At 37.9% G+C, this 14931-nt stretch overlaps 2 protein-coding genes across 8 annotated transcripts in view; both read left to right on the top strand.

The window, feature by feature from the left end:
• cadps2 (Ca++-dependent secretion activator 2) overlaps nt 1–5006 on the top strand; it is a 122803-nt gene extending 117797 nt beyond the window's left edge. For all 7 annotated transcript variants that reach the window (XM_052597786.1, XM_052597785.1, XM_052597784.1 and 4 more), the window contains 3 exons: nt 1247–1354; nt 3802–3906; nt 4168–5006. In XM_052597786.1, the coding sequence (XP_052453746.1) occupies nt 1247–1354; nt 3802–3906; nt 4168–4338 (384 nt within the window). In that variant the 3' untranslated portion in view covers nt 4339–5006. The remainder of the gene's footprint in view (nt 1–1246; nt 1355–3801; nt 3907–4167) is intronic.
• A 2813-nt stretch (nt 5007–7819) lies between these two features.
• Nucleotides 7820–10890, top strand: LOC128014638 (fez family zinc finger protein 1-like). The gene is made up of 4 exons (XM_052598320.1): nt 7820–8850; nt 8930–9064; nt 9798–9930; nt 10147–10890. Exons 1-4 carry the CDS (start codon nt 8095–8097, stop codon nt 10404–10406), a joined length of 1284 nt encoding a protein of 427 aa, XP_052454280.1. The 5' UTR covers nt 7820–8094; the 3' UTR covers nt 10407–10890.
• The last annotated feature ends 4041 nt before the right edge of the window (nt 10891–14931 follow it).

Genomic DNA, 14931 nt, shown 5'->3' with positions numbered 1-14931 from the left:
AGGGGGTTTTCCTACCTCGGTGCTTGAGTCATGGGTGGGAAACGTGTCACAGCAATTACAGCACTATTACGACATTTCTTTTCCCTGTTTTAACAGCCCCAGTGTGAATAGAAATGTTTTTTTCACAAGTAAAAGCATTGCTTTTAACAGGGTATAAGTGTCGCAGGTGCTTAAGTAAGTTTACATGTGTTTTTATTTTTTTAAGCATTTTCTCGAACATCATTCAGCAGGCAGAGATAGTGGTGGTGGCTGTCAGTGTTTTGGTTTTTGTGTTTTATCTCGGTTCCAATAGATATTCCAAAATCCAATATTTGCTGGCCTTGGTATGCAAAGAAACTTCTTGAAATAAAGGTGTACTAAGTGTTTTTAGTTTATTTGATACGATTGATAAAACTGCACAAACTTCATACTATCACAATTGGCATGAATGAGAATCACATAAAAGCAAATAATTTTAGTTAACAGTGTCATTGTAGAATTACCAGCTTGTATTTATTAATAATCTTTTAACATATTTCTTTTTGGTCAATTCACCAAGAGTTAAGTTTACAGCAAAAGCCCATTCACACCAAGAAGGCTAAATATAATAGCATTGATATTATGAGCAAATGCTGAAGTTTTTGGTACAATAATGAAGTACTAGAATAAACTGGTCATGTGATTTCAAAATGGCTGCCACCATGAGGTGGACCCGCTCTTATGTAAAATTAAACAACTTGTACCCGGCACCGATCTGATTGAGGTTTTGTCAAAAATATTGTACATTTCTTTAGGTGCAAAAAGTTTTACTTAGTCCACCTTTAAGAAAATGGTTCGAATAACTCTGTATTAATCATCAGCATGTTTGAGTTGCATTAGTACTGTCAAATCGATTTATCGCGAATAATCATGATTAGTTTTGCTTCCAAAATAAGTTTGTTTACATATGTGTATTGTGATTTTTTTGTACATATTAATATACACAAATACATGTATAAATATTTAAGACATATATGTAATATATATGTGTGTGTGTGTGTGATATAAATCATATAGAAATACGAATATATATATATATATATATATACCTACATGTGTGTGTGTAATTATTTAAATATACACAGTACATGCATATGTTATGTAAAAACTTTTATCTTTTATTTTGGATGCGACTGATCATGATAAATCAATTTGACAGCATTGCTTTGCATAAAAAAATAAATTAAATTACTCGAAGTGAATAAATCTTATGACCAAATCTCAACAGAAACCTGGTATGGATCTAGCAGACACCTACATCACCTTTGTACGACAGAACCAGGATATTCTGCGTGACCGTGTGAACGACGAGATGTACGCTGAGAAAATCTTTGACGTAAGTTCCTACCAGTCAATGAATCAGATTCAGTTTCACTCCACTGCTTTCAGACACTGTAGCTAAAGAAATCTTTCATAACAAGTCTACAGATCGATGCAAAGCCAGCAGATTTACTTCAAGTAAGTGTCATTTGTGCAGTGTATGTGAATGGACTTCCAACGTCTCATTCTATTCATTTTTTTTAAATCTGTCTCGGTTCTTTTCCAACCGCGTTCCCACCCCATTTCATCAGCTGTGGGTATTGTAAAGCCGAGGCCAAGGGAGGTGAGAAGGGGTGGGGAAAGTTTTTGTAGGAAGAGGCAATGAGGCCTCACCAAGAGCACTCATCAGCCCACTGTGACCACTTCCAGTGCCTGAGCACTCACCCAGGGCTCCTGTTGACCTGTTTACTCTCAGACAACGTTGAGAGAGAGAGAGGTAGAAGGCACAAACGTGTACATCTCGCTCCTTAATTTTGTTTAGAACACATTGCTCATCCTTCCGAGCTGCTTCCAGAGACGGAACGGCACAAACACTCGAGAGGATGTACACAACCCTCCCGCCCTATAAATCCTGAGCAGATTGCCTTCGAAAGCGTTCTATTCCGAGCCAGATTGGAGAGAAGCAGTGTTTGATGTCTTCTCTTGATTTATTAGAGCTTTGCCGAGGCCGCCGATGTAGACAGGCAGGCAGGATAGAGGTAATGTGTGTCACATGCTCACAGTCATGCACTGAGAGCGAGCTGAGAGAAGGGTCGCCGCGTGTCACCGCAGAAACTTCCCCATTAAGCAGCCTCAAGTCTTACGAATCCGTCTGTTTGTCCATTTGATCGAATTTGCATCTCTGGACAGCTAAAAGTTTGGGCGTGAATATTTTTGAGTGTTTCTTCTTAAGAACGAGTGGCTGTACCAATCAGTGCTGTGTTGCGCAGGTGTTTAAGGAAATAAGGAAAATCAGTCTCTGCATGCCCTTGCAGGCTGCGGTCTGTTTGTCCAGGGCACTAAATCACTGTGATTAGCGGAGCGATGAGGTTTGCACGGCGAGGGGCCGCGGCCCTCACCCTGGCCACAGGTGCAGAGGCTATCCTCCCCTGCCTCCATAATGAACCAGAGAAGTGGACACTTAAGTGTGTGATTACCGACGGAGATTCGACTGATATGAAGAAATGTGTTGCCATTCTTTCACCTCCAACAATTAGGGCACAGTCATCTGTTTCCCAACCAGCCTAAGTGCTTCAATTAAGTGGCATCTCATCTTTCTGTTTTGCCCGCTTTTTGTTAATGGCAGGAGCGGACTTCGCTGATTATTGGTGTGCTGTTTGGATTCATTTTGCTACCTTTTGCAAATTTGTGAGCCTGATGTTAAATTGCATGGGAAGCTCAACGAAAACAATCCTAAGTGATGTATTTCGCCAGTAAACACGATGCTGCAGTCTTGCTTGTGCGTGAAATCATATTCTAAGCGCCTGGACAATCTCAGTCTTTTGACATGAGCTAATAATTTCCGAAATGAAATTACTGGCTGATTGCAAACACAAGCTGGTGTCAGAGATTCTCATGCGAAACCGATTCACAGTCTGATCGCTGCTGATTAAAGAACCGACTTCTTTCATAAAAAAAGACTGGTAATTATATAAGGTGTCCTCGCATGAATTAATATGTGAACCGAAGGTGTCTGGAGTGCAAGGTGACCCCTTTTTCGCAGATTCAAGTGTTAGCCCTGTAATTAGTAGGTTCGGTATCTTTAAGATTGTTATTATGTGCAAACGCGACCTCAAATGATACTTGGGGCACGGGAAGATACTTGCTTTTAAGTTCAGTAATGAGAAATGAAGTAATGACTCTTAATGAATATTTAATACGTTAAATAGGTAATCAACAGTTTCTTGGTGGTTCTTTGGATAAAAAAAAAAGATTTTATGTGAAGCTTGAGGTGTAATAAATTTATTTTCGAGGACCGCAAAAGTCAGAGTATGGATGTGAAATTTTCAAGGCGCAATCAAAAGGAGAAAAACACATAGAGGGAACTTATAGCATTAACCAAAAGCAGCTTTTTCAACGCTATCTCACGACCAATTCGTACGTATTTTACGAGGTGGCTTATTCGTACGAATTTGTACGACCTCACTCGTAAGATTTTATATGACCCCAGTGACGGTTAGGTTTAGGGGTGGGGTCAGGTGTAGGTCATTCGTACAAATTCATACGAATTGTGCAAATCGTAAAATACGTACAATTTGGCAACAATCGTATGAATTTGTACGAGTGTGGTCGTACGAATTCGTACGAATAAGCCACCTTGTGAAAAATGTACGAATTGCCGTGAGATCGGGTTGGCTTTTTCCTTCATGCTACATCTTAGGTCACATCTTTTTATCTGCTTAAATACTGAGTTTTTTGGGGAGGTTTTTTGCACAATATTTATGTCCTCTTCAAGGTTTATCTCTCTCTTTCTCACATGCACAGCAATGGTACAACTCTTTGATGAAGGCGGTGTGCGCCTGGCTGACGGACAGACTTGACCAGCAGCTGCATGTTTACCAACTCAAAACTCTCATCAAGATTGTCAAGGTAAAAAAAAAAAAAAAGAATACAGCGTGAAAAAGTTTTTGTTCAAAACTCTGTTGATGCTAATTGACCATGACAAGAGTGTCAAGTTCAGCTTGGCTGCACAACGAATTCCATTACCATGAGAATAAGAGATTATTTAGTACACGAGTGCGGTTTCAGCCGAATCCTGATGAAAGAGAAGTCAAAAAGTAAAATCGACTTGTCCTTAAACTATGTCATTGTCCTTCATGCTTGTTTTGGTTCTGTATTTTTGTCATGCAGAAGTCGTACCGTGACTTCCGGCTGCAGGGTGTGTTGGACGGCACGTTAAACAACAAGAGCTATGAGACCGTTTACAACCGGCTCACTATCGAGGAAGCCACGGTGGCCGTGTCAGCCGCGGACGGTCTGCAGGGCATTACCATGAGAGACAGTGATGAAGAAGAGGGTTAACGTCCCACCTACTGGACATCATAAACTTGAAAACTAAGAGGTCTGGTTCCAGCTCTCCTGACTGGAGCTCACGCTTCATGCTCCCTAGCCAGTGCTGCACTGCCCTCTTGTCTAAGCCAGTGTCACCATGCTTGTATAAAACTCTCATTGGCCACTTACAGACAGCTAAAGTGTCTCTGTCGTTTTGTATTTGATGTGCAGTGATACGGTGGCTCATCACAAGGCAAGCTCGGGAAGCATTTGTAGGCACAAATTTACCCACAAAGAAGCAGCCGATGATTTGTAAGTGTATCATAGACACGGTGTACTGGAGTGAAAACCAGAAATACAGAGCATGAGGGAAGTAGCATTTGCTTATGTGCTGTTTTTTATTTATTTTTTTGCATCAGCTTCGGATCCTCAGGCCAAAGCTGATGATGGATGAAATGCTAGTTGTTCACTGTTTATTCGATGGAGTCGTGACACTGTTCAACTCAATAGCTATGAATTCACATTCAGATTCTTCTGTACAAGTGTGTCATGTATAGTATACTGTCAATGTCCAACTATGTTTCAGATGAAAGAAAATGTCACTGGATTTTAACAAGAGCTGTATATTTCTATTGTCTTCGTGCACCTGAGATTGCCCAGGTGTCTTAAGTGTTACAAATAAAGTGTTTGTAATGTCACTTCTCTGGTTTTTTATGTTTGGCATGAAATTATATGACACTCAGTAGCCAATAAATGAAATATTTATAAAATCTTTAACAACTAGCATTAAAAGAGATGTATATAATTTATATTTCTATACGTTTTAAAATATTTATCACATGCTAGATTAGTAGATTTTAGGTAAGTATAAACAAAAATCTTTAAATGCAATTTTAGTTTGTTTATTTAAAACACTATATTAAAAAACTTATTAATGCTTGAATGTGATGACATAGTCAACATTTTTATTTTATTTAGATTTCGTTTCAGCCACTATTAAAAAGTATATCATTTGCTGGTCTTGGTATCAAACCCATTCAGCGTGTATGTTCTTTTCAGCATCACTTTAAATGGCCTTTATCTTTATTGTGCATCATATTAAACAAACAATTAAAAGATAAAGAATGGAATTCTATTCATAGGAACACATCACTAGAATAGCTTGCCATACAACGGCTTTAACTCCATTATTTCTAGACGTCTACACTAATAAGACTTGGGTTTAAGTTATTTTTCCTTTCTAATTTTGCTAAATAAAACATCGAATAAAATATAAGAAATATAATGTTACCTCTGAAACATTTAACATGTAAATGTACCATTTGTTGTCTGATTGCCTATATAAGGCGACGTTTTATTTATACTGTAAATTATTTCATAGAGACCTTGAAGAGATTGTCTACTATTATTATTTGTTCACCTAAATATAAGGTTAAGAAATTGTCAAGGCTTAAATCGTGACTGTGGCGATTTCTTTCTTCGAATCATGTCATTATATTTCTAAATGAAATGCACTTTTCACTAAAATACAGCGAAAATAGACTGGAAATGATGGCCTATGCATGTCAGAATTATTATTTACAAAATCATATCAGATAATATAATAAATGGACTGTAAAAGCGGTCAAATTAAGCACTCAAACTTGATATATGTGTCTCATGTTCAGATTACCGCTAGATTGAGCGACATTCTTGAAATACAAACATTCAGCAAAACGAAACAAATAATAAGATGCATTTGTGCCGTGATATCATTACAGAGGATTTTTGTTTTCGTCTTGCCTTCGCCCAGCTGAAGAAATCCGAGGAGCAGCATATGACAACAGAGAGGAGACTGCTTATTATGTGAAAAAGCTCCAAATTGCTGGTTATTCGACACCCATCTGCTTCCAATTGAACAGCAGTCAAAATTAGCAATGTTCTAAAGTCGCCCTGAAAACACAAACATTATCATTTCAACGCATTTATCTTACTGCTAAACGTCAACAGCATTAAATAAAAATAAAAAGCGAAAAGCTATAACAAAGTAGCCTACATAGGCCTATATTTGAGGATAAGTAGACTAATAAACATAGGCTACAAATATTTTAAAGCCAAGATATGTCATCGACGCGCATTTTCCAAGTATTTTACCTTTAAAACCGAATAATCCTTCACGAAAAAAAAATATCTTCGCACCGAGACAGTGTCAAATGTATTTCACACCGAGCTGCACTTTTCATTTCTGCTTTAGCTCGCGGACTGACTGTAACGCGCGCGACTCTCTCTCTCGCTCTCTCATGGCATGATCTCAGCTCCTTGGAGGCGTTTTGCTGTTAAAACCTCTCGTTTGGCGCACAATTCCCAGATGAATGTCCTCACGAGTTTAGCGTTTTGAAACGAAGGTTGTCTGATGCGAAATATAACTTTTCATAATAGTTTTATCTGTGCGCGTGATGGGAAAAAAACGTGGAAGTTTTACTAATGAGACGCGAAAAGATAACAAATAATTATTTTATTATATTTCACATTAAATTGTATGTAAACATAATAGAGGAGCGGTAAAATTAAGATAATACGTGACCAACAGCCCCCTGAGGCGACATTATAAGACTTAAATATGTTAATAGCTACAGACAAAAAAAAAAAAGAAAAAAGAAATGAACAGGACAATATGAAATTTGTCTGTGGGTTACTTTTATACTATTGTGGTTTTAGAGTTACATGCATTTGTTTCGATTTTTTTATTTGCTTTTTCGAATTGAAATAAATCCTACCTATATCTTTTATATTTTGAATTAAAATGTGTTTACCAAGCAGATTTTATTACAGCTATATAGTCGTGCACAAAATGTCATATTTTTTCCTGGTATAAATTTATAGTTTGTAAAAGCAGTTTAGGGAAAATTAGATTTGTAAACAAATTTGTAGCAGATAAATATTCTATTAAATTTTATTTTATAGCGATTTTCATCGATACAAATCGTTGCAAATTATCTTTACAGAAAAGTTTCCGTTTTACAGTTTCTACATTAGGCTATATTTAGGCCTATATCTGTAGCTTATCAGTGGTGAATTATGTAAAGTTGGTGTCCATATGGCAGAAATGTTCTGTAAAATTCATGAGGCTTAAATTAGTTACAACCGTTTAAACAAAACTTCTAAACACAAATATCGCGTTCATGATGTCCGTACAGAGTTTAAATCTTAATTTCTGTTCGCTTTACCTCAGACAAAACGTTTCACTCATGAATCTAAATAAAGTTGTTATAAAGTATCCTTCCGCTCCGACAAAAAAAAAAAAAAAACGGCGAGAAAGCGGGTTCAAATCAGGTAATTCAGGAGTTTTCATATGTCAAATGTTGACAAGCCTGATGCATGCGCGCGCGAGTTGCAATGATGTCACAGCGAGGCGCGAAGGGACCAGAGATTCGTCCAGCTCTTTACAGTGCTAATAAAGAGCACCTTCTTGAGTTATTCACCCACAGCAGTGAGTAGGACAAGCGCAGGGAGAGAGAGAGGGGTTAAAAGCCGCTGTAGTGATTGATTTAACTAAATCGAGCATCTGGGAGGCTTTACGCGTCTTTGACGTGCGCGCGTGGTGAGCCCTGAGTTGCGCTATTGACAAAACACTCTTTATTGAGCAATCCGGGGGGGGGGACATAAGTGCTGACTGTCCGCAATTGACAAGCAGCGGAGCAGCCAGGGGGGGCTTGGCGCTTGATGATGTCTTTTCTTGCGGGTCACTGAGAGGAATCAAACTTATCTACAAAAGGAGGACGCAGGTACAGGTGCTGCGCTCGAGTCATGGACGGCGCGCTGTACCACTCACAGGGAATAATCGGCGCCCCTTCGGCTTCGACGGGAGCGAGCATGATGGCGAGCACCAAACCTCTCGCGTTTTCGATCGAAAGGATTATGGCCAGGACGCCCGAGCCAAAGTCGATACCGTTCCCCAACTTGTTCCACGCTCCCGCGGGGAAAGCGGAGCCCAAGCAGTCTCCTGCGCCGCTGCACTGCATGATCCCCCTCGTGCCCCTCGCCTGCGAGCCGCCTCATAAACTTCACGTCAATGGATTAGACCACCCTGACGCGTTTTCCTACAACGCCAACGAGCTGCTGAGCATCGGCTTGAATTACAAGAATGAGCAGCCAGGCGCGACGCCATCGGCCATAGGACAGTACAAACTCTTCCGGCCGCGCGTGGTCAACCAGGCGTCGTTCCACGCCATGGGCGCCGCCGTCTGTTACCTGAACTGCGGGGAAAGCGCGTGTCCGCCTCACGCGGGTTTTGTGAACCTGCACCCCATGGCGTCGTACCTCCTCAACGCGCCGCTGCACGCGCGCCAGAAGAGCCTGTTCTCCTCGGAGAAGAGCAAACCGGACAGGTGTGCTCCTCCCGGCGCGTCTTTTAAGGAGCTTTCTCACTCTCACCTGCACCATTACATGAAGGAGAGCGCGCACATCTTGTCGGAGAAGCTGTTCAAGAACTCCGCGGCCAAATTAAACAGCGGCTCGGCTCAAACCAAACCAAAAGTGTTCACCTGTGAAGTTTGTGGCAAGGTGAGGCGAGCGAGATCGATCTTCTATTTTAGCACAGATTGCATCCTGCACTTTTTTTAACGCGATTTGCAATTTTCAGGTGTTCAACGCGCACTATAATTTAACGCGTCACATGCCGGTTCACACGGGCGCCAGACCGTTCGTTTGCAAAGTGTGCGGCAAAGGATTCAGACAAGCGAGCACTCTGTGTCGCCATAAAATCATCCACACTCAGGTAATCAGGATTTTACAATTAACTTTTAAAATCATATAAGCCTACTGCTGCTGGTGTAATATCTTAATTTATTAACCTACACTGAAAAAGCTGTGTAGAAACATTTTTCATTTGCTGATAAATTGGTTACAAAGAAACATCAAGTAACACATTTAATCAAATGTGAAATTTCGAAGTAGAAAAAAACCTGCAATTGTATTTTCTTGTCAAACGTAGAATACTCTAGTAATATTTGTTTCATTTACATCTTTGAAAAATAATTTTTACAGTGTACTACTATTTTATTGGTATAGATACAGTATAGTCATATAGCATATTTAACGCATTAATTATGTTTATTTGTTTTAATCCAAAGAAAATAAGAAAATAGAAATCAGAACTTATGTCTGTTTTATGCAATTTTCAAGTAGGCCTAAAATATAATAAAATCATGAAATAAAAGCATGCTTGTATATTTTCTTTGTCTGTAACTATTAAAATATTTATTTCTTAATACGTTTTAGATTTTTATTCATGACGAGATAATGGTTTACATTTAAAAATCTATATGAAGGTTAAAATAAAAATAGAACGGAAAAATCTGCAATCCCTATTCATCAAATTTTCAATAATAATAATAATGAAATATAATTTCGGAGTCATTTCCATTTAACAGTATTCCGTTTTATTTCAGTCAGTAATAGCTTTAGCTTTATTGTGTGTGTGACAACGTTTCTTCTCCATTTGTTTGCAGGAAAAACCTCATAAATGCAACCAATGTGGCAAAGCTTTCAACCGAAGTTCAACTCTCAACACTCACACGCGAATCCACGCGGGATACAAACCCTTCATCTGTGAGTTCTGCGGCAAAGGATTCCACCAGAAAGGTAGCTGTTCGAAAAGGGATTTGAAATTTTATAATCGTCGTTTAAATTAAACAACAATATAGATAGATAGATAGATAGATAGATAGATAGATAGATAGATAGATAGATAGATAGATAGATAGATAGATAGATAGATAGATAGATAGATAGATAGATATTATTGTTTTTGTGGCATGTTCTTTGGGATTTGCTTCTCACAATTTTTTTTCTCTCCAGGAAACTACAAGAACCACAAACTGACCCACAGCGGAGAAAAACAGTTCAAGTGCAATATCTGCAACAAAGCCTTCCACCAGGTGTACAACCTCACGTTTCACATGCACACGCACAACGACAAGAAGCCTTTCACCTGTCCGACATGCGGCAAGGGTTTCTGCAGGAACTTTGACCTTAAGAAACACATTAGGAAACTGCACGACAATTCCCCAGGACCCCGCTCTCCATCGACACCCCCCGCGAGCCTGGAGGCGCACTGAACCTCCTCTGCGTCCCGGGGAAAACAAATATTATTATTAATAATGATATTCGCGCATGCAACGTTTTAATATTTTTTTAAATGTATTTTTGTAATTATTTGTATGATTTTGAGCGACCGTCATCTTTGGTTAAGCTCGTCTGTGACTGGTAGATTATTACATGATTATTTTTGCTCTCAGGGTAACGACAGTCTTATTTATTTGAAACGGTACTGTTGTCATTAACTTAAAGAGAGTAACCGAAACCCGTGTATAGAACATTAATTCTCGTGACCGCTGTGTATTTTAAACCCCATTTTATATGTTTATTATTTATACAGTTCTTTGTATTAGCTATACTGTTTGCCAACTGTAAACGTTTTGTTAGATCAATGTGAATATATATATATATATATATGCAAGGTTTGCTGTAAATTTCCAATGACATTTGAGCTGTCAAAAAGATTATAAAACATATGAAAAGGGGGTGAGGAATCAAAATAAATAAAACATATCTTATGGTATATATATATATATTTTTTTTTTTCTTTGTGAATACAAGCAGACTGCGTTTTTATAAGACGCATGTTATTAAAAAAAAGACTCATGGGAATAATAGATCATATCTGAGAGATGAGACAATATAAATATGCATATCCATTAGGGTCTATGCACTGACGTTTATTTCATATTTCAGTTTAACTAAATAAAATCTTAATGACATAATCAGTATCATAATTCTAGTGCTCTTTTCTTGCACTAATAGAATTGCAGAAATAAGGCTGTCTTTAAAAATGCTGTTTGCACATTATGAAGAGAAAAGGCCCCCTCTGGTGGGCGAAACAAAACGGGCACATATTTAGTGTATTTAAAATAGTGTATTTATATATTAGTATTTCTAAACAGTCTTTCCTGTATGGGAAAGAGCCCACTGCAATCATAATGGTACTAAACATGTGCTGAGATTATGGCCAAAAGTTTCCAAAGCTCAGTGGATCAGATTTAAAAAGGTCGCATATAAAATTATTTTATATTTAATGTATTGATATCTCTTATGTTTTTAAGAGATTATAATAATGGTTTGTATTAGGATTTATAGGAATATAGATGCCAGTGATTTGGTTTAAATCGTCAATAAATAGATCTCGAGGGATTGTGGTGATGGCCCCACCCATAAACTACTTCAGCACCACAGGACTGAACAGCTCCCGATATTATATTAACTAAATATTCTCTAAATGCAAAAACTATATCCCATAATGCATGTAACGTGAGCGACTTGCAAGGCAACACAGTCCTGATATTCATCTTTGTATTCTTCTTTTACAAGTTTCTGCACATGCACATTCTAATTCAATTCAACCTTTTTGTAAATTTGTGTAAAGCTTCAATTTCTATTATTACTATTATTATGGGTTAGACTATTTAATGAAAGCTCCCGCACCAAAAACAAATTATGCAATATGCATATTTAAATGCATATTTACTGGCATAGCCTATGAATATTGATTTGTCGTAAACTTATTTCTGTTTCCTACATCTATTCTCGGTGTCGTGTTACGTATTTTGATTCTCTTTCACAGCCGACAGAAAACGACTGTACAAATTGTATTTACACCAAACAAAAGTATAAAACTTTAAGAATATTAGGGAAACTGATTTGTTGGTATTTGCTCCCTGTCAAATCTGTTTAACACGAATAATCTGTTGTGGTTTTAATAATAACATCGCAAGATATTTTATGAACTCGAAGAACGAAGAAACAAACAAAACTGAAAAAACAGATTTTACCTCATCGCTCCTTGCGACACAGTATTTGGACTAGGAGAGCGCGAAAGGGGCGGGGCCTGTTTCCTCCCGCTATCAGTTTAAAAAGCAGCGACGCGACGTCGAGGGCACGCGAGGAGGCAGATCCGCGTTCTGGGACGGGATTGGTGGGAACTAATCCAGTGCTCAGACTGCTTCACTGAAACTGAGATGCATTCCCAGCAGAAAAAAATATATGTGCTGTAATCTACACCGCATGGATAGGTCTGGTTAGCGCCACATTATTTGCCTGAAGTCTTGAGACAGGTCAATCCCGTCGCATTATTCTTCCGTCGTTTACGTTCACGGGACACATTCACTCATAAGAGATGCAGAGAGAGTTTATATATAAACCTCCTGTGCATTTTATACTACATTAATCTGATTATTCATCCAGTGCCACGTTATAGGTGTAACTGCCTAAATCTAAAGGTACAGGTATAAAACCCGGCATGCAGTCAGGAGTGTTGAGCAGTTAGTTACTAGTAACTTGATTATTGCAATAATATTCGTTTTTGCAGTAATTAGTAGTGTAACTAATTACTAATAATTTTTCAGTAATAATATTAAAGTTACCATTCATAAAACAGCTTAGTTAGTTACTTTTATGCCTCAACCCAGCGGATTGGAGATCCAACAATCGCATAATTCCTAGATTTATTTTCATAATTTTTAGGTTACACGCATGCGATGTCCCCAGTGCAGGAGGCAAGCTTGGAACATGGAAAAGCTTGTATTCAGCAGATAGAAACATCGAATTTTATTGATTTTGAGAGGTAGAAAGATGATCTGAACATTGATTTGTAAATTGTGGCTTTTCTCTGACATCTTCAAGCATGGCAATTAATGAGACACTTCTACTTGAATGTTACTATCAATCACTATTGTGTGTTGGTAATAACTTCCGACCAGGCACGTGCACACATAGACATCAAAGGGGGCTTGAGCACCTGCCCTTTTTATTCCTGGAGAGAAAGTGCCCTTTTTTCTGGGGTGCTTTTTTTTTGAAAAAATAATATATATTCCTGTTTGCGCACAGCTTCCCTGTCAAACAAATATATTTATTGAAGAAAAGTATATCTAAATATCAGGTCAGGAGTTCTGAAGCGCTCATTGAGCTGATGATACTGCGCATGTGTGATTCAGTGTGAAGCAGACTGACTCACAGCTCGTCTGAACCGAACTGATTCTTTTGGTGATTGATTCTGAACTGATTCTGTGCTTATGTTATAAGCGCGGGTAAACTGAAGGCTTGAATTAAGGGCAGTCATCGCTAATGACATTACATCGAGCGCAAAAGAACCGGTGAACCGTTTTTTTTTTTTCAACTGGTTTATTTGATCGAATTGTCCGAAAGAACCGGTTCACTTGAGCACCTGCTCCTTTGCCACAAAAGTGCCCTTTTGTCAAAGCAAAATTTCCTCGAATTTTTTTTTTTGTAATAACATACCCTTTTGTCAACGCCCAATCATAATATTATTACAATTTATTAATAATAATTTAGTCGTAAATAAAATGACCAATATGTTGACCTTTCACCTGACCGGGAAAATTCCTCAGGCCGCACGCGCATTTTTAATTGCTCAAATATATATTCAGAACCGTGGCAGCTGGTAAGTGGTGTTTCATTCTCAGCGAAGTGATTTTGATGTTTATATACTTATTATTATTTTACCAGAACGATGTGATGTGAGAACATACAGATATGTTGCTGTGTGTAGCCTGTAGTAGTAACACTAGCGTGCTGTTTGAGGGAGAAAAGTTTCACAGCCATCGAAGGGTCTGGTCTTTTTTATGTTACTTGACTAAACTTTTATTATATTACAGTACTTATTTATTTTTTAACACGTTGAGTGCCTTAAAAATAATTATCACAACACTGGTTAGGGTTATTCAGGTTTTCTCATTCTCTGAATTATCATTATAAAAATAAAAACAATTCAGGAATTAATTATATAATTATATTTTAAATGTGACGCAAATATATATTTTTTCTACAATAGCAACAGTGCTTTCAACAGCAAGACCACTTTAGCCTGTAAACTCAATAATATCTCTCTGGAAATAAATGTAAAAATATCAGTGTCAATAAAAAATGCATAATATACCTGACATCAAAGTGCAGTGTGAAGGATATGAATAACAAATGTAGCCTGTCATTTGTTTACATTGCAAAGGTGTTCAATTTTAGACAATAACAACTACAACAGTAATAATAATATTAATCACTATATTCCAGTGGATCAGTTTTTTTATGTTTTGTATCAATATTTAAGGTGGACTTATTGATTAGGTGCAAGAGTAGTAGTGATGGTTAAAATAATAGATTAATGCTGAAACAGAGAAGAAAAAGCCATCAGGTTGGGACAATTTAAGACATTTCAGTTTCTAATCCCAGAACTATTATTATTTTAAACTTAAAATTGTCTTCTCTATTGTTTCTTTGCATCAAAGCATTTGCTGCTGTATCAATACATAACCATCCATATCGATACGTGAATCCGCAAGGAATGCATCACAATATATTGCTGTATTGATATTTTGAACAGCGCCATTTAAAGCCTTGTTCCATGTGCCCCTTTTATACTTTGAGCACCTGCCCCTCCAAAGGCCTCTGCACGGCCCTGCTTCTGACTGCGATCCAATGTGGATTTTGGTCAGATGAAGAGACAGAAATATGATGTTAGTAAAATCCTAGAAGCATTTTATGTGGAAGATACACAATTACCACTTCTTTAGG

The sequence above is a fragment of the Carassius gibelio genome, chromosome B25 (genome assembly GCF_023724105.1).
Source record: "Carassius gibelio isolate Cgi1373 ecotype wild population from Czech Republic chromosome B25, carGib1.2-hapl.c, whole genome shotgun sequence".
NCBI classification, from domain to species: domain Eukaryota; kingdom Metazoa; phylum Chordata; class Actinopteri; order Cypriniformes; family Cyprinidae; genus Carassius; species Carassius gibelio.
The sequence above is the reverse complement of the archived record's forward strand: the minus strand, read 5'-3'. Positions and strand labels throughout refer to the sequence as shown.